Source organism: Manduca sexta, chromosome 26 (genome assembly GCF_014839805.1).
Source record: "Manduca sexta isolate Smith_Timp_Sample1 chromosome 26, JHU_Msex_v1.0, whole genome shotgun sequence".
Classification (NCBI taxonomy): domain Eukaryota; kingdom Metazoa; phylum Arthropoda; class Insecta; order Lepidoptera; family Sphingidae; genus Manduca; species Manduca sexta.
Window position 1 is genome coordinate 1,718,365 of NC_051140.1, and position 19,859 is coordinate 1,738,223.

Below are 19,859 nucleotides of genomic sequence, written 5' to 3' on the forward strand. Positions count from 1 at the left end.
GAATCACAAACCAATGAAACTTGAATTTATGAAGTCATGGAATAACGGATATTGCGACACCAACGTAAAAAGAGCTGTAGGAAAATTATCAGGTCCGTAATGCGATGGAAATAAAGATGTTATTGGCTTAGGGAGTTGGCTTTCCAGTTATTTATAATTTGCTTATAATTTTCTTTGTTTGTAAGAGTGATCATGTTTTGGAATTTTGCGGGATAAATCTATATTTATAGCTACTGTAGGCTCGTTTTTTGTCTTTTTTGTACGCAGGTTTGCTGAAACCCCTCTGATAGTAATGCGAAGGATTCGCCAAACTGTTTCTTAAATACCACATAATTAGTTAACTCATATTTATTCGGTTTAAGGACTTTGGTGCGAATGGAATCGTGAGAAAAAGTTAATCTTATTTTACTTCTGATCTTACTGATATTATAAATGTGAAAGTTCATAAAAAATAAAAGTTTGTTGGAAGTAAACGCAGAAAAATCTTAACGGATTTGGACAAAAAATTTGACACATGTGTAAACTATGATCTAGGATCTAGACTATTCTTTATTTATTTAATTTTATAATTTGCTCTCATGGGAAAGAGTGGAATTACTAAATCTAGTTTTGCTAATATATGACGAGGGCATCCTACAATATTTTAGGGATTTTTGTAACGAGAACAGCTTTAACGGGGGCGAAGCCGCGAGCAACACCTATTTCTAATAAAATTGGCTGCTATTTACAAAGTTGTGTTGTATTTAGGTATACATTTCTTTATCTTCTCTAACCAATGTAATTTTTTAAACCTATCTTATGATTTAAAAACTTTTTTAAAATATTTTTCGATCCTCCCAATGATTTATGATAATTTTACAAATATCAATAGATTTTCTAAAATTTTGAAGTCATTATTTTCTTATTTTGCATGTTAGGATTGTCCTACAATTTTACCGTTACAGTACTGCTGATAGGTGTTATCACAGCGCTCGGCAAACACGACGCCCAATCGATATGTGTACTGAGAAGGGCCCTTATCTGATAAACGATAACCGCCGCCCATGACTTCATTCCCCTATTGAGCTACGGATATTTACCGCTTATTTTCAAATATATTATGAATGCCTGGTTTTTAAGCCGTAGAAATATGGTTTGTATCTTTTCTCGCTCGAAAAAGTGACTCCACTACCTGATGGTAAGTGGAGGGCCGTCTAACAGAAGGTCGACTGACGAGAGATGTTGACTGTCGGCATAATAATGCCGGCCTGTAGGACACGGATTTGATAGGAATCTGAGTAAAACTGGGTAGTGGAAGGTACTAATCTGTCTGATGTTGGATGAAAAAACGCTAAAAATACTGTCAATTTTAATGATTTTAAGTATATCGATTTGAAAATAGGAATAATCTAAATCAGAGTAGTTTCACGCCTGATCGTAGAACACATGACACTTCAGAATGTGATTCAAGCACATCATTTTGTATTACAAATAAGCAGGGTGTGTACTGATGGCGAGCCTTATTGAAATAAAGAAAAATAACGCATTTTTTTTAAACTATTTTATCTCTGAGCGTTGCCTCCTACCTATGTTGATGCTTACGTCTACTATCTAGGTATTTGTATGAGAAAAATAACAAAAACAGAGTTGTTTTACACGGAACACAAGTCTATTCGTCAGAAGGTAGTTTAGCCATGGAATTAAACAATTCATGTTTCTCGGAATCCACGTCACAATCCTGAAAACACAAGAAACGTCCTTAATCTGTGGACTGTGCATCAGATATTTTCAATAAAGTTCTTGGAATCACGAATTGTTTCTTTAATCTATTATCAACTTACGTTGAATTTCGAAATTGATAAGATACCACACCGTCAAATAGTGTAACGGTAGGTGAGCACAGTCGTTGGGTAACCGGGAACAGTCAGACAGTGAAGTGAGTGCATTATGGAGATCAAATTGCTGATTTTATTTGTTATAGGCTGTGTATCAGCACAGAGCTGTGAGTATATTGTTTTGATACCTATTAGATTAGTTGTTGCTAAGAGAGTTTTGAATTTTTAAATCATGGGCGCGGCATCTAATTACTGATAATTCCGTAGAGTTAAAAGGTTGTTTTAACTTTAGTTTGCGTTGGCAAATTACTTTTCAAACTATATGGTATCTACATGTAACATTTGCCAAGACGTTTGAGGGCGGCGGTGGATTTAAAAGTTACGAATATTCGTGTTTACAAAATTCTATAATGTGTTCTATTACTTTGTTGAGAGCATGAAAAGAGTGATGAATTTTAACGTGGAAAATGAATGCGAAAAGGTGTCTTATGTATAGCGAATTATAGCAAAACAAGTATGTTAACAAAATATAGTTAGACTCCGGATCTAAAAGAGCCGTCAAAGATTAGAATTTGTACCTATTCGTCGCTTACCCTTATATGCTGTAATTATATTGAAGATAATGTGGAACTATCAGCATTTTTAGTCTCAAACATACTTATATCCCTTGTATAATACGTCTACACGTGTCACAGAATACTTAGGGCGGGGCTGTATTCTAAGGCGGGAAAGTTAAACATTTGAATCGAGCGAAAGGGCCTATTAATTTACCTAGATTTGATTGTTTTTTGTGAGAAAGGTGATTCTTGCTTACTAGGTATGTTTACTTTAGTACCGAAAAGAAATATCCTAGGTTTTTATCTGCAAGATCGCATAGCAATATAGCAACGATTTTTGTTTATGTGTAAAGACATGTTTATGGGATTCTAAAATTACTGACAAATAATCTCAGATGTTTACATAACGCTGTGGAGGAGTCAATGGTAGGTACACGTGGACCCTTGCCCATAAAATAAGTTCTTTTAGTAGTAAAGCAACAGAAGGCCCGCATGGCGAAGGTGCTGCGTGTGATACGGATATTCAGAGGTACCTAAATATATTTAGGTACCTCTCAATATCCGCACCACGAGGCCCTTGTAAGAGGGAAGCTCTTCAAAGCTCTCCTCTCCCCTCTCGCCCATTATTGAGTAAAAGCTTGATGAAACCTGCGCTGAGTCGGGGGCTAGAGGCTAAAGAAGAATTTTGTATTGTAATTAATGAAACGCCTAATGCTTTTCAAAAAATGGTGCTTCGTGCGATATATTTTACAGTATATTTTTGGTTTGGTTTACTCCTTAAGGAGAAGGCAAAGGTTCTCAGCCATACAGCCTAGTTATGTAGATATTATTATTATTTTTATAACATATTACATCACTCGTTCATGAAAATTAAAACCTGTCTATTCCACTTACAGAATAATATTATCAGCTTTAACGGTCGCTATATCGAATGTAGTAAATGATAAGCCTTGCGTTTCGCGATAATGCATTGGATACATACAGGGACATGATTCTCTACGACAATGTCGAACTTGTAACACGGCGTGTTTCGTTAACTTCGTGTTATGACTGTGTAAGAGTATTCTGGATGCTAATTTGACATTTCATGAACACGATGAGGTGTGACACATCCGCCTTACGGGCATGTTACGAATTGTCAAAATAACGTGCGGCAATCCAGCGCGTCTATGCGCGTTTAGACAAATTAATTATTTAGATACAACGACTGTATAATTTCTATTGACGATAGTATCCTCTTTACATCGTGAAAACTCAAATATAATATTCTACCTTATCAGAAACAAAACAAACATAAATCCTAAATGATCGAATTAATATTCAAACCTATGTTTTTGTATCTTGATAGTCAAATTTGTGTTATGGGCTCAGCGGTGAAAAATAAGCTACTTTACTACTGGCAACCCGACTTTTGACAACAATTGAGGTCAATCAAGTTTATTTTTATTACTTCGATGTAATATTTCTATTAGTAAATAGATAGGCCAAACAAATATAAAACACTAATGAAGGTATCTTTTTAAACAATGTTTTCTTAATTATGTACATTACAATTAATACTATGTAGTTTCTTTGTGGTGAAAGTTTTGTACCTATAAAGTTTGATAACAATAAAGATTATTGAAGAATTTTTACTAGTTATACATTATTGTTGTTATAAGTAATTGGTAGAGGTCTTAATCAAGGGCTTAGCCAGCTTTAAATTAAATATCAAAATCTTCTAAATGTGAATATCGATCCAGGGAAACAAAGCAAAAATTTCATGTAGGTAATCCCAATAATTTTACACAATTACAAACAAAAGTATGTAATCATGTTAAATCTAAAATTGTTTGTACAAACACTTCCTTTTTTATTTTAGGAGACCAAAGGCATCTTACATTGAATACTAATGTAACCAAAACTGATAATATCAAATGTAATAACAAAATAATTTCTTTTACAGGATAGTGAATGTAATGCAAGATATTCCAAATAAATAATAGTAAAATATACTCAGTTTTAACAACACATTATTTTTGTTTTATTTTTTATTTGTTGTTCAGTCTTAGATAACATAATATACTTAAGTAAAATTTCTATACATTAGTTTGAATGTTTGTTAATTAATCAGTTTCACCTTAATAACTAAATGAATGTGTATGAAATATGGTACTCAGACAGTGAGCTGTGGATTGAATAGAGTACTTTTTATTCCAAAAGATTAATGCCGGTTGAGCGGCAAATAGAAGTTACTAGGTAATAGAGCTATAAATTTTTAAAAATAACGTTTAATAGGCAATATACACTTATTTTAATTATTGTTGGTAAGTCTGTTATATGTGAGTGTCTGTCTTAATAGTTATAAGGTGTCTACGGCAATGTCTATTTCTATAGCCAAGTTAAACTGTGTCCATGCACTTATGTGTACCAGTTTAGAGGAAATTGTAACTAGCGTAAAGACCTAAAATCTTTGTCTCATTCTGAAAACCTACTGTGGAACGTCACATAATGCTTTACAATTCAAAGTTCCGGATGGCATTGTAACTGTTTATGGGCGGTCGTATCGCTTATCATCAGGTAAACGGCATCCTCGTCACATTATTTAACTAAATAAAAAAAGAATTTGAGTTAATGCCTTGTCGATTTTGCAACAAATTTTATAATGGAAGGTCCGTAGAATTCCTATTAATATACGTTGTTAGCGCTAATTTAACATAAACTGCATAAGCACAACAGCATTTACTATTATTCATATAACAGCATTCGTGTAAAATCTTCAGTAGCATTCAATATATCAATTCAATTCAATTTTTAAAATGTGGCTTTAGTAAACAAATCAAGTAAATAAGTCAATGACATTGACATTTGACAATAATTTTGAAGTTATATTTTTCGTTTGAAAACAATCACAATCTACGGAAATTTCTTTAAATTATTTTATATTCCTTTCATGTTTCTTACATTTAAGTATATACAAAAATGGGATTAAATAAAGTTTGGCAGTGATTTATTCGAGTTACATCATTTAATATCACGAATACAAACAAAAAAGCCTTTTCAAAAACCGATACTTGCCGATTCGAGGGGATGAAAAAAAATATTAAGCATAGACAACCTATCGTATGGCATACACAATACCTATTTATCAATTACACATCGTGGCGCGTGTATGAAACGCGTTTGTGTTTAGAGCTTGTTTTGACAACACGCGTTTACGGTGTGGTATCGCGAGTAGCATAGGGAATCAACCTACAGTATTTCTAATATAAGTTTAACCTTCGGTGTCTGTAATTTCATGACTTGACGTTTTAGCTTCATGCAAGGAGCATGTAAATAAAAGAAACATGTATAAGATTCAATATTGGACACAGCGCCATAGAGAATCGAAAAGGAGTTGGATATTTGAAATCGAAAAATTGATTATTTTGTAAAAGTTTATATTAAGTATATTATAGTTTTATATTTTAACCATGGAATTCATATGTACTCACTACGTCGACCTAACCATGACTGAAGCCTAAATTCTGAATAGTTTCGCCCAGCAGGGAGACAGTATAGTAATATAATAAAGTGTTTAAAATAAACTGAATATATCTGTGTTTCTTTTATCGACAACATCACAAAACTTATTTCGCGTTTAAACTTCAACTTCGCGAAATTGCAGTTTGAAGACATTATCAAAATACTGACTTTATGTACCTTAGATATTATGTCATGATTTATTTCCACCGCAGTGTGATAGCTTCTAGATAGTATATCAGCTAATATTATAATTTATTTAGGCGATGACGCGGTGTGGCCTTGACTAGCGGAACAGTCGGGATAACGATTCATGAATAAAGTCAGGGGGCTCTACTCCGTGTATAGAGGCGAATACGTCTTCTTGTAATTACGAGCGTTCTATTCATTGGATAGCTTTGACAGCCGAATATGTAAGAGAGTCAATAAATCACCTATTTACCTACAAGGCCATCAAAGCTGTTCTTCAATAAGACCGCCCGTGATTGCAAAAAGACGGAATACCCCGTAGATGGAATAGGACCTTAATCTACATGGAATTGCGGTGCAAACTTATACAATGTTACTGGTCTAATCCAAAATCTTGTTTCCAAGCCGGCTATCAATATTTCTTTTTTTTGTCTTACATTTTGTAAATTTTGAATTGCAGAAAATCCACGGTAAACAAAATTCCAATAGTATAAAGATTTCAAACGCTGCTAATGATTCACCACCTCACCTTCCTTTTATCTCTTATCACAATATTACCGCTACAAAGTCATATGACAACATACCTGATAAATATCGTTAGTGTATTTTACAAATATAAAAAAGATCCATTTCGATAATTTTGCCCATGTTTTATTCAATATTAAGTACAGACTTTTCACGCTTTTTAAGTTGTATGACGACAATAACTTGCTGAGGATGAAAAGGAAAATGTTATAGAACATTACTAACTCCACTTCTCCGCTCTTCTTAGCCATGCGTAATAAAACGTAGCACAGCGGAGTTGTTATTAGGTGTTCTTTTTTAGCTTCACCCTGCATCAAAGTAACCCTCGTATTCTTTGTACATAATCTGTGTATAAAGCAGAACTATGCACACCAGGTACGAAGTGTGCGGAATAAGTTATAAGTCAGTTGGGCCAAAATAACAGCTTCCGTTTTTCGAAAAAAATAATTGACTTTCTAACATCTAAAAGTCTACACATTTGTTTACCTGTGATGTTAGTAGGATTAGTTAAAGATTATAGCATATATTTTCATTTTGCATTTTTGAACAGATACCTACGTAAAATTCACAGCCGCCATTTTGTTTGCCAGATATTATTTTCTTTAATCATTTCATTTTCACCGTATATTTTTTGTTTCAACATAAAAATATGGTTTCTTATGAATCTAAATAAATATTGTTTGTTTTCAGATAAGGTTTGCATTCCATCCTCGTCGTCGAACGTGTGCCAAAGCCTCGAGAGGGATGGAAGCCAGGCAGTATGCGAACGTATCGAGACAAGGTAGGCATCATGACCTTTTTTATTCAAAGCAGGAGCGAGATACTTATCTGATGGTAAACTTCAAGTCCTTATAAACCAGCGGTGGTTTAGGTAACCATGGGTCCAATACCAAAAAACTGGGTCCAGCGGCTCAATATGTAACAAGCTCAACAAATGTGGGGACCTGGACGGAAGAAATAGGAAACATCACTGATTAGGTTCCGGAATCTCTCTGATCTCGAGCGGCCCCAATGCACTACCCCGTCTAGACCTACGATAGCTACACACCTCCTACATGAAACTGCATTATAAAACCCTGTACTATTTACAATACTCCTTCGATTCGGGAATTGTGATGTCCAGTAACTGCAACGTCCTACGAACAGGAAAGCAGTGTTTGAACAATACTACCGACAGAAATAGCCATTGCTGTGTACTGACATTGATAATTGATCGATTTTTATCTGTAAACTGTTGAAGAGAAAGACCTCCAGCCAGGTGGATATTCAGTTCCAGTCGCGAGCCTTCCCTAGAGGAACGCAATTTTCTCTTCCTCTACAGTCGTCAGCCCGACGTAATTATATCTTTCACTTTACTTTATCCTTTCAATTACTTTTTCCAGAATCGATTGCGCACTCAGACTTGCACGTGGGCAAGCAGACATTGGCTACTTCTCAGAGGAAGAAGTGCTTCTCCTGGCGCAACAGCAGCCCAACGATAACAGAATCGTGGCCACTGTCAGAGATGTTAGTAGAATGGGTAGGTTTTATTAAGGATTTTATTTGTTGTTTGATATGGTGATGGGCATCACATCATCAACTCTATCACATCATGGTATACATATGGTGAACAATTAATACAAATAGCGCCTATAGCATAATATCTTTGTATATTTGTATCATTTACTGCGTAGAACACATGACTTGTTATTTGGATGAGCACTGGAACGAGAAGGGAACGTAGGTGTGGGATGCTATCCATCTCTACATTATGCTCATTCTTTGGACTTCACTTCACTTACATCAGGCTCAGTGAAATCAATTTGCCAGGATAAAAAAAAATCGTGATTTAGTCAATATAATCACATTTTACTACGAATATCCAATCTTTCACACCTATTTTCGAGGATAAAAGGCGTTATATGTGTGTTTGCTTGGTGTCTTACTTGGCTAGTAGATTTAGGAGAGAGATATAGGAAATTTAGGCACATTATACGTATGTTTCCATATGCTTTTGTACTAGGAAGGGCTGTTATAAATTTGTCTTTATAGTAATGGAGTTGATCGGTGTCTTTTCCAACTGTCGTAAAGAAGAATGAATCTTTCCCATTCATAATATTAGTAAGGTGTATTGGATTTAATTATTTATTTATTTAAAACTTTAATACAATAGTATACGTAGATTTACTGATTTACTTAGTCATTCTTTTACAGGCTACCTTTGGGTGATGCAGAGATGAGTCAATGAAAATCTAATCTCGTTTCTTTTTCCAGAGCCCTACGCGTTTGAAGCAGTAGCGGTGGTTCCCAACTCTCACAACGGGGGCCTTGAAGGTCTCAGAGGGGGCAAGTACTGCCACCCTGGCCTCGACCAAGTCGACTTGCGCTGGTCCCCACGTGTGCTGAAAACCTTGGAGCAGGAGGTAAGTCGACCTAGTACGTTATAGAGAAAGAGTTTAATAGATGAATACCTTGTAGAACAAAATCAAGTGCATTTTCTAGAATATTTCGTATGCAAAGAATAATGTCGATCAGTTAAATGAACAAATGTAAAACGTATTACTTTTGTCACGACTAAGTGACTCCACCTGATGGTACTTCCCTCGCCGGTCGACATAATAAAGACAGTTGGAAACCGGATATACACAGGCTGATCCCGGAATATTTACATGGGACTGTGGCGGCTTTTACCTATGGTAGTCGCTATCAGGGCCTCTAGAAACATTCTACCACGACTCATTGTGTATACTGTTGGAAAGCCTAATTTAATAATAATAAATAAGATCGCATAAATTATGATGAATCATGCGTAAAATCTTGTTTGTAAGGCGGCGCGTACGGACCGCTGCCCTACCAACGAGGTTGCCGGCAGAACCGCCGAAGACCTGGAGGTGGAAACCCTTAGCACGTTCTTCTCAGCCGCCTGCAGGCCCGGCATGTGGAGCACCAACTCCTCCGTGGACCTAGATTTGAGTGAGTTGACATTTGTATCCATTTTCAGGTTTTGAAACTAATTTAGAAAGCAGACCTTTGTAATTCATGATTAAAAAATATGTATCAGGATTTCACATACCATTACGTAGCCTGCCTATTTAAAACTAAAACGATTTATTTAGGGATAGAATTTATGTATTAATCCGGGTCTTAAAATGCTGATCGTGAACTCCAAAACATAAAATCTTGAAGGTATATTTTGCGTCCAGAGTCCAAGAACCCCTCGCTCTGCTCTCTCTGCGGCGTGTCGGCGTCCTGCTCCGGCTACTCCATAGACATGGGCATCAACATCGCCGGCGTGCGCAACGAGAACCGCCACATCCAGGCGCTGGAGTGCATGCGCGTCAACAACAACGACAGCACGCCCGTCGTCGCCTACGCCGCCTGGTTGCACGTCAGAGAATTCTTTAATGTGAGTTGTCTGTCTTGTCTGACTTATATTACAAACTATCTTTTGCTCGCGGCTTCGCCCGCGTGAAGGAGTTTTGTAGTAAAAATAATGAATTACTATACGTGAAAATTAAAAATACGGATAAATTCAGAGAATGTTTTTTTATCATTGAGCACTTGTTTTACATGAGTTGACATAAGACAGTTAGGGTTTTAATTTTTAAATTATGTTAGAACAAGAGGTTCTACAACAAGTTTTCCGGGATAAAAGTCCCACTATATATTTTCCCGGGATGGTAGCCTATAACCTTCCTAGGGTCTTATACTATCTCCATACCAAATTTTGCTTTCCTATACCACGTCTTGTGTCACGTCCCGATCCCGTGGGATCGGGATAAAAGTATCCTATGTCTGTCTCCTGGTTCTAAGCTACCTCTCCAACAATTTTCAGCCAAATCGGTTCATCCGTTCTTGAGTTATAAATAGTGTAACTAACACCACTTTCTTTGATATATAGATATAATACTCTATCTGAGTCCTTATTCTGTATGACAGCGTAGACGCGTAACGCGGCCGTGTCATGTTATCTTCTTGAAATGTGCTGGGAATGGTATTCTGTATGCCGAATTCTATAGTCCTAAACGTGACCCGTTGCGTTACGTGCTTGTAACGCACTATCAAAGTAACGTGTGGAATGGAGAATAAGGGCCCAGGTCACTTTGTCATGATTGAATAATAAAAAAAAGGAGGAAAAGTTTGAGTCTGTTTGTGTGTAGGTAGGGGCTAATCTCTGAAACTTTTCAATTGGTGTTAATTTTTTTCACTAATAGAAAACTACGTTATTTCTGCTATAGGCTTTTTACCACAGGAAGATATTTATCCCGGAAAAAATTCTCGCGTACGGGGTTACCGGCAAAAGCTTGTTTTTTAAATGTGCAAGCCCAAACACGGGGGGAATGCATAACCCCTCAGCTGGATGGAGGCTGCAAAGTCTTCGAAACGTCGGGAGAAGAATTTAATATAAAACCCGCGATAAAATGCATAAAACATCTTTACTTCAATACCTAACATTCGCATAAACATAAATCCTTAAGACAAATTTTATCGGTAAGAGTTTTGACATGAATCCAATTGTCTGCAGCTCCGCAACCCTCAAGACGCGGGCTCGTACTCGCTGCTGTGCCCCAACGGGACCCTGTCGCCGCTCAATGCTGACGCTCTGAACAGAGCCACCGCGCCGTGCTCCTTCGTCAAACAACCCTGGGGCGCCATCGTCGCTTCCACGTACGTATCTATCATAATTTTTATTAGACGCCCTGCAGTCCACACCGGCGGATACCTGTGAGTGGGATACTGGAATTTCCCGGAATAGCGACTCCAGGACGCCGGAGAAAAGTGGGACAGGAAACCAGGGAAAGGAGGGAACTTTTTAGAATAGGCGGAGAGGAAAAGGAGACGAAATGTTCGCGGGCACTTGTAGGCTTCAATGTGAATTTATTGCCAAGAGCTATACACACTTGACTGTATGACTCAAGCCGCAATAATTGTCCCCCCGTGCATCGTAGTGCATTTGGAGTGAAGACCAAGCGCACAAGAATTGCCTCGAGGGTATCTACAGTCAGGTTACCTCGTAATCTTCCATGTTAGTCGCTTGTATGTAGTCTTTCCAGATTATAAGTGTCGACTTGATATTAGAGTAAGTAAGAGGCATATCATGGATATCATCAGCAACTGGAAATCCACTGCTGAACATAACCCTCCCCTACAGATAACGGTATTTGGCAGAAGCTAGTACCACGATATCTTTCATCAACCAGCATCCAAGTTCACACGGCCTTTTTCACCAGGTCCTCGGCACCTGCAGTGCTGAACAGCCTCCGCACGTGGTGGCCGAACGGCGCTGACCCTGGCAGCAGCTCGTGGCAGTCAGTACTGTTCGGAGCGGTCGCCGGTGGTGCCAACGCGCGCGTCGTGTTCGAAGACGCACCCATCTCGCCTGCCAACTACACTGGAAACAGTGAGTAGATTGATTCAATCACGATTTGATTCGTATATAATAATATCAGCCCTGTATTATATACTGTCCCACTGTTGGGCACGGGCATCCTCTACTACTGAGAGGGATTAGGCCTTAGTCCACCACGCTGGCCTAGTGCGGATTGGTAGACTTCACACACCTTCGAAATTCCTATAGAGAACTTCTCAGATGTGCAGGTTTCCTCACGATGTTTCCTTCACCGTTAAAGCGAACTATAATTCACAAACAATACACACATGATTTTAGAAAAGTCAGGTGAGCCCTTGGGATTTGAACCTGCGGACATTTGTTTCGGCAGTCCGTTACACACCCAACTGGGCTATCGCCGACACACCTCAATTTTGTTCGTATTTGATGCTAACTCGACCGATTTCCAGTACCCATATTAGATTTATTGTTCATTATAGATTATTTTATGCACGGTGACGCGTCTCACTTCTTCGCCAATCACAATGTGCGTGAGGGGCATGAGTGCACACGTACACTACGATGGATAGCGTCGAGGCTGAGGCTTGGATATGTTCGAAACCCCACGGCTCAAATAGTGGTGGGGCGCGTCTTCGTGGATGAAAGATCTATAATACACGGTCTTGATATAGTATGAACAGTTAAAATGGTCCATGGCTATATGTGTTCCTATAAACTAAGATAGATAGGAATTGGGATGCCTTATTCGTGAGGTTTAGCTATCTATCGAAGTGTCGAATATGATTACTGTTTGTGCGTTTCGTTTCTGCCAAAAATGAATAAAGCTACTAACCATTGTTATAATGCAGTATATTATTTTAGTTGTGTTACGTAATATTGGATATAAAAATATTGAATAGAATGGTACATCTATATATATAAAAATGAATCCCTATTTCCCTTAGTCACGCCATCACGCGTGAACGGCTGGACGGATTTTACTATTTTTTTTGTTGTGCTTGTTATTTTCAGGAGAAGGTTCTTATGAAAGAAAAAATCCAAAAATTGCGCGGAAAGTTAGAAAATTTAAGAAAACTTAACGAAAATATTAATTTTATATAACTGTCAATTGGTTGAAATAACTGTCAGCGATTGACAGAATGCGCGCTGCAAATTCATAGTTAAGACGGGACAACGTGTGTCGGGTCAACTAGTAAAAATATAAAAAGCACTCTTATTACTATTATCATTCTCTCTTAGTCCGTCCGATGCCAAACGTGGAGTCTGTGGTGGGATGCCTGCCGGCGCGGCGCTGGTGCACGCGCTCGGCGGCCGAGCAGAGCAAGTGCTCCTGGATTCGCAGCGCTGCGCATTCGCTAGGCCTGCAGCCCAGCCTCGCCTGCCTCCAGCGAGCCAGCGTCTTCGAGTGCCTTGAGGACATCAAGAACGAACGCGCTGACTTCATATCCGCGCCTTCCAACTACGGATATATCGCTAGATCGTGAGTATTGAACGGAGTAGGAATTTCTCATACTTTTTCTTCTTTATACCCGTGACTAACTCCAATATGGTGTCGATATTTTGATTCGTATTGCGTTAACGATACGGCATAGTTTTACAACCAGTTTGCTTAAAAATAATCTGGCTTGAAGGACCAAATCCCAAGTAAATGGGACTTATCGTATGGTGCCTTGATTCCTATTGGTTATTTAATTAGACACCTTTAAATATACATATTACATACTAGTTAAAAATACACTCACATCTTTTATCCTGGAAGGGGTAGGCAGAGGCGTAACTAGTGCACTCGCGTGATAGGGGGAGAGCCCATCGCCATATCGGGCACAAATTCCAGGCTCCGGGTAGATTCCGAGTATAAACCCAATATCATTTTGATCGACCTGGGGGTCGAACCCGAGACCTCAAACTTGTTGTTTACTACTACATTCAAAAATACTACCCAATCATTCAGTAACATCATTCCATTCGTAGGAATTACAACCTGGCACCAGTGAAGATGGTGCAGAACGGCCGCGCGGCGCAGTCCAGGATCGCCGCCTTCGTCAAGGAGGCTGCCGCGCAGGAGAACATCACCAGGTTCGAGAACTTGAGAGACAAGAACGCCTGCTTCCCTGAGTTCGGAGGTCTTGGTAAGTTGATAGTAGCATCATTAGGTTAAAATTCGCTATACTACACTGGTGGTAGGTCTCTCATATATGACATTCCGCCTGGGTACCATAGCAATGTCTATTTCTGCCGCCAAGCAGCAGTGTGTAGCCACTGTTGTGTTTCGGTTTGAAGGACATTGTAGCGAATGTAACAACTGGGCATAATAAGACTTAACATCTCGTGTCTCACGATGGCGAGCGCAGTGGAATACCAAACAATAATAGCGTTGGAAGGTGTTCCTACTGTTTACGGGCGTCCGTATCGCTTACCATTAGACATAGGTCTTGGGAAATTGGGTCTTTTAAGCTAGCTATAATGTGATTCTGAATGTGCTACTACAGTTATTTTAAACTTTCTTAGACCGACCTTGTTTTATCTGGCCGCCACACTTTATCGGAAATGATAGTTAACCCAATATAAATAGATGATTGATGATAAGGTTTTTTGGTCCTCTTCATACACGTGTCATTGCGCAGCGTACGTGGCGTTCATCCGCGTGGCGCACGAGCGCAGCGTGATCAGCCGTTCGCAGTGCGACTACGCGCAGGCGGCGGGAGAGTTCTTCGGCGGCGCGTGCGCACCCGGAGCCGTCGACGCCTCGCACGCCATCAACCCCGGAACGGTACTGTCACTATACTACTCGTTGACTGCCTCGGTACAAGTACGACTGCCGCGCTGAGCTCCTGGGTTCGAATCCCGAGTCGGGCCAAAATAATTGTGACCGGGTTTTTCCATCTTAAAAATTACTCAGTCGCAGCTCGGAGTCAAGAAGTTGGCGGTGTGATACCCCCGTGCCTCGGAAAGTACGTAAAGCCGTTGGTCCTGCGCCTGATCTCTCTCCGGTCATGTCGGATTGCCGTCTCACTGGACTATGAGAGTGAAGGAACAGAGAGTGTTTGTGTATTGCGCACACACTTGTGCACTATAATATATCCTGAGTGGCTGATCTCCGTTGAGATTGGCCGCCGTGGCCGAAATTCGGCTAGGAGGGATTCATTCGATTCATAATACTACTGAAAGTAAATTACATTTCCTACTCTTCCCTATCCTTATGTTTGACTCGTTGCGAGTTAACTCTAGTGAAATACGTACCACTGCTGATCCTGGCTCCAAGGAATTAAAGTCTAAAGGTTCCCTAAGGCGCTCCCTGGTCCTGAGTTCAAACGTTGACGAACACTTCTCACCTCTAAATTCATTCAGTGAATGAAAAATCTACAATAATAATTCTATGGCATTATGGGATGGGATAGAAACGGCGAAAAGTGGGTACACCATTTGTATCACTGCTTACCCCTTCGGGAATAAAAGGGGTGACGGGCTTCCAAGACATGATAAATGTTATAATGTTAACGTTTTGTTCCAGAGCTTCAACGCGTCCGTACTCTGCTCCACTTGCAGGCTAGCAAACGGCAATGTTTCTGATTGTAAGTCTTTTATGTTTTTTTAACCGACTTGAATAGGAAGGGTTTAATTCGTCATACCTAATTTTTACCCCAGTCTGATTTAAATGATTTTTGGTGATAGGCTCGACCCCTATTACATGATACATCGTGAGACGGAGTACACACGGTGGAAAGTGGGTGTACCTGTTGCGCCATTGCTTGCACTTTAGGGGATAAAAAGGCGTGAGAGTGTGTTTTCCTTTAGGTCCTGGTTTATATTATAATTACCTTTTTGTATTTAAGAAGACTATCAGGTCGCTTGTTTGAGTAATATATAATCATCAAGAATTAGGCATTCTTCTCAGGTCGCTTGGTTAAGGCGATACCTCAAGGTCCATTTTCATACATTTTGTTTCACCTTTAATCTGGGTAACTAAACAAGTATTGGCAAGTAAAGAATTTAAATTCACGTCTAGTTAGTGATTAGTTCTCGCAGTTGAAAGAAAAACGTAAAAATAATTAATAATCATGGATATTTCGGCCTTTAAAATTTAATATGACGAAATTTTAGCTAATCACTAATAAAATTTTAGCTAATCACTAATCAGACGTGAATTTAAATTCTTTACTTGCCAATACTTGTTTAGTTACCCAGATTAAAGGTGAAACAAAATGTATGAAAATGGACCTTGAGGTATCGCCTTAAACAATATATATGTTGGTATTGAGTATGAATATATAATCAGATATCATCCAGAAGCAGGTATTGATCGATATAACAATAGCAAAGTACTAGGAAACTCTATTCTAAACTGGAAACTGGTCCACCCTTTCCCTAGGGATCTCAGCGCAGATAATACACCCAGCTTAGCTCGAGTAGCAGAAAACCTCAAAAAGTTTTGTCTACCTTTTTGTTACATATAACCTATTCTTCCTATCCCCCAGTTACTTGCGCCTGGGACTACTCCAACCGTTTCTACGGTAACAACGGTTCGCTGGCGTGTCTCGCTGATCCGCGCAGCGACTTCGCCGTGCTCAACTTGAACAACATCGGATGTGAGTATACTTGCAATAGGGTTAACATGTTGAGCTACTGCTGGATATCTGACAATGTCTTTGATATCTTCGGGGTACTCCATATTTATGATGAACTTTAGATATCTGAAGTTAGTTGAAGGTTTGAGGCAATTAGCCAACCCTCATATCGATTCTGCTCCATAAACTTTGACTCTGATCGATTTAAATATCTTCAACAGTAAAATCGATTAAAAAACCGAAAAAAAAATCGATTTTATATTTATCAGTAATTAATTTATATGTTCTTTTAAATTAATTTTTATACGTGTACGGCAAAGTGACTCCACTGCACCTGATGGTAAATGGAGTGGGGTCTAATATAATGTCGACTGATGCGAGATCATTATTCCTCGACAGTCACCACAATTATGCTGGCCTGTTGAAACCGGATATATGCAGGCTGATGCCGGAACGCGGCACACTTACGTGGGACATTATGGCGGGTTTTAACACCTTGTGTACGGTGGTCACTATCCGGGTGGATATAAAATATATCCCACCAAGCTAAAGATAAATCTATACCGAGCTGTCTATTCCAGCACACCTGTCGTCGGTGGGTCTCCAGGCCAACCAGCTCCGAGCCCTGTGCTCCAACAACACGCTCGCCGCCACGCCCGGAGTCACCGTCGACGACAACTGCCTGCTCGCTAACGTGGTCGACGCGGAGGTCCTCGCCAGGAGGTAAGATCATGATCAACCTTTGGAAGTCTGATGAATGGACAATTAATATTTCCAACTCCTCCCTATCTTTCTATTTGATTAATTTCCTTGCGGGATAATGACATATTAGTTTTCCCTGAGATTCGCCGAGCTTCATTGCTCAGTGTCATAAAATGCGTGGCACTGCTGATCCTGGCTTACAGGAGTTGTAGTGGTGGGTGTGAGGGCGGGAAAGTCTCAAGTCTGATGAATAGACCTTCCCTGAAGAATTCCACGGCGGCCTGTTCGACGTATGAATCGCCGGTCATATCTTTCATGGACACGAATGTTCCTAGCTAGTCGGAGAATAAAAATTTTAAACAGAGAAGTCAATTCTTATCTACTTATTATTTATGGGTAGTAAGCAATCGTATACTAAAGATACTGTATACCGTCATTTAAATCAGGGTCAGTGTAGTCAGTTTACTGCAACCATATGTCCGCTATGATGTGTTGCCAGATTCAGTGAGATGTCACTAATCGTCACTATTTTCCAGGGGCGACCCGTTATACAACGCTTTGAATGCGTTCTTCGACTCGTTAGACCTGTACTTCGGATACAACGCGGCTACAGGAACCCAGCTCATCAACTTCGAGATCTTCTCGTCATTCGACGGCATCAGCGATTTGCTGTTCAAAGATTCTACCATCGGATTGACTGAGCCATCTATAGAGTCTTCGCATCTGCCAGCGAGGAACTATATGGAGTTGTTCGCACACCTGGACGCTTGCAACCGCGCGCCAGGTGTTCCCGACTTCGCCAACCGCATCACTTTCCCTCTCCTAACCACCATAGTGATGGCCTTACTAGCTCAAATTATTCATTAATCGATTGTGTGGTTGCGGATGCGTGACATCCCTATTGCGTTTGACAGTTTTGTGATTTTTTTAGTTTGAGTCTGTGGAAGTTTTTGTGACAGCCCTGTATTTCTGCGAGAAACATCACGCAATGTAAAACATGTTATTTTATGGAATTTACGTATTTAAGAATAGTTTGGGAGTATTTTTTTATATATTGCAGACAATTTTTGACAGAAAATATTTATAAATATATGAAAAACTTACCAACTCATATTATTAGATGAGTCAGTGTATTTATTATCACAACAGTAAGTTATATGTTTGTACGTATAAGAATGTATTCTTGTATTTTTTAGCTATCAAGGCGACTGGCAATAGATATAAAGACAGACAAAGAATTTAATTATAATATAATTTCACAGCCATCGCAGTAACCCAACGTATTTAGATAAATAATTTGTGCCTTAGGTTAACGGTTAGAGTTAGTGCTTTAAAATTATTTTTATTCTTTGTAATTTTATTTGAATTAAATTGTTTTGTAATAAGTGTTTTTTGCGTGACCTGTTTACATCTCGCAACCAGAGTAATGGTGGGGGCGGCTATTCAGAGAGGGAAGGGAGGGGATAATATTTGTGGCCCGACGAAAAAGGCCTTACTATCCCTTTTAGTAATAAACCACTTGTAAGCAACCTTAAAAAAGGTTAGAAAAATGAATGAAGAAATTATAAACATTAAAAAACCAAATATAATAAAGTTTAATAAGTCATCACAACTTTACACAACTTACACTTCAACTCACAATAAAATATAATACTTATAAAACATATGACATACAACCACTTCCTATTATGCGAATAATCAGCATTCGCCAATGACGAAAATCCGCATTTGCAAATGCGGAAAATCCGCATTCACAAACATGAAAAATCCGCATTCACAATCGTAGAATAGCTGCATTATTATCCACATTTAAGTGGGTTCTATACCAAGAACTAAGCTAAGACAGAGCCATATCGATATATCAATCTCACCTTTGAGTGGGATCTCAAGTAGACATTTGATATATTAATCAAAGCTCAAGTTGTCATTTAAAAGTCTGCGTTCAGCTGAATCGAGCCTGTTTAATAAACAAAACTGCGCAGTTAAAATCCGTCACCTAATTGAGATATCACTTGAGCTGTTGTTATTTTGGGTTTATTGAATAGGAATTATTGTTGACCTTAATTGGACATCTCAGGTGATATCACGCTTCATAGCGAAATCAAGTGGCATATATTAATACGGCTTTTAGCTTGGCTTGCATAACTGACAATATCACTCATAGTACAGTTAGACACAAAAGTAGGTGAACAAATTTTTAATTACAAATCACCTTTAAACTTTTGTATCCTCATTAAAAGTGTTTTTTCTATACAAAATAAACTTCAAAGAAATTACTTTATTTTAGGTAAATAAAAATAATATTTCCATTGAAGTTAATGTGTCGTTTTAAAATTCTGAACAATATAACTTAGTTCACGTAGTTTGCAGTCTACACATAAATATGAACTAAAAAATCCTGTATGCGAGTTAAACTAAATTAATTTAGTTTTTAGCCTGACATTACGAACGTACAGTGAATTTCATATTTATACCGAAATATATTCTGCAACATTTTACACAAACAAACCACGAGATAGTCACGCCGTTCGCCTGATAAGCGCCACTCTAGTCAATCAGAAATTTAATCACTACTGCATGGCATTGCACTGCGTTCGTCAGACATAAGGCAAGATTAGATTAACAAGAATACTTGAAAAGTCGACTTCCGCAATGTTTGCCGTGCTAACGATCTTGG

The 19,859-nt window shown here is 38.8% G+C and overlaps 1 protein-coding gene across 1 annotated transcript; it reads left to right on the plus strand.

Moving 5' to 3' along the window:
• Window positions 1-1,833: 1,833 nt before the first annotated feature.
• On the plus strand, window positions 1,834-18,571 carry LOC115452208 (transferrin). The gene is made up of 15 exons (XM_030180673.2): window positions 1,834-1,981; window positions 7,277-7,367; window positions 7,969-8,105; window positions 8,840-8,988; window positions 9,394-9,538; window positions 9,769-9,971; window positions 11,091-11,233; window positions 11,797-11,966; window positions 13,155-13,395; window positions 13,887-14,044; window positions 14,540-14,685; window positions 15,427-15,487; window positions 16,391-16,501; window positions 17,062-17,203; window positions 17,719-18,571. Exons 1-15 carry the CDS (start codon window positions 1,927-1,929, stop codon window positions 18,047-18,049), a joined length of 2,283 nt encoding a protein of 760 aa, XP_030036533.1. The 5' UTR covers window positions 1,834-1,926; the 3' UTR covers window positions 18,050-18,571.
• Window positions 18,572-19,859: the final 1,288 nt, after the last annotated feature.

Excerpts from the sequence above, each read along its gene's own strand:
- LOC115452208 (XM_030180673.2), top strand. The coding sequence starts at position 1,927 with ATGGAGATCAAATTGCTGATTTTATTTGTTATAGGCTGTGTATCAGCA. Across the intron at positions 14,045-14,539 it reads CCCTGAGTTCGGAGGTCTTG|CGTACGTGGCGTTCATCCGC; the intron begins GTAAGTTGATAG and ends GTCATTGCGCAG. Across the intron at positions 16,502-17,061 it reads CAACTTGAACAACATCGGAT|CACACCTGTCGTCGGTGGGT; the intron begins GTGAGTATACTT and ends TGTCTATTCCAG.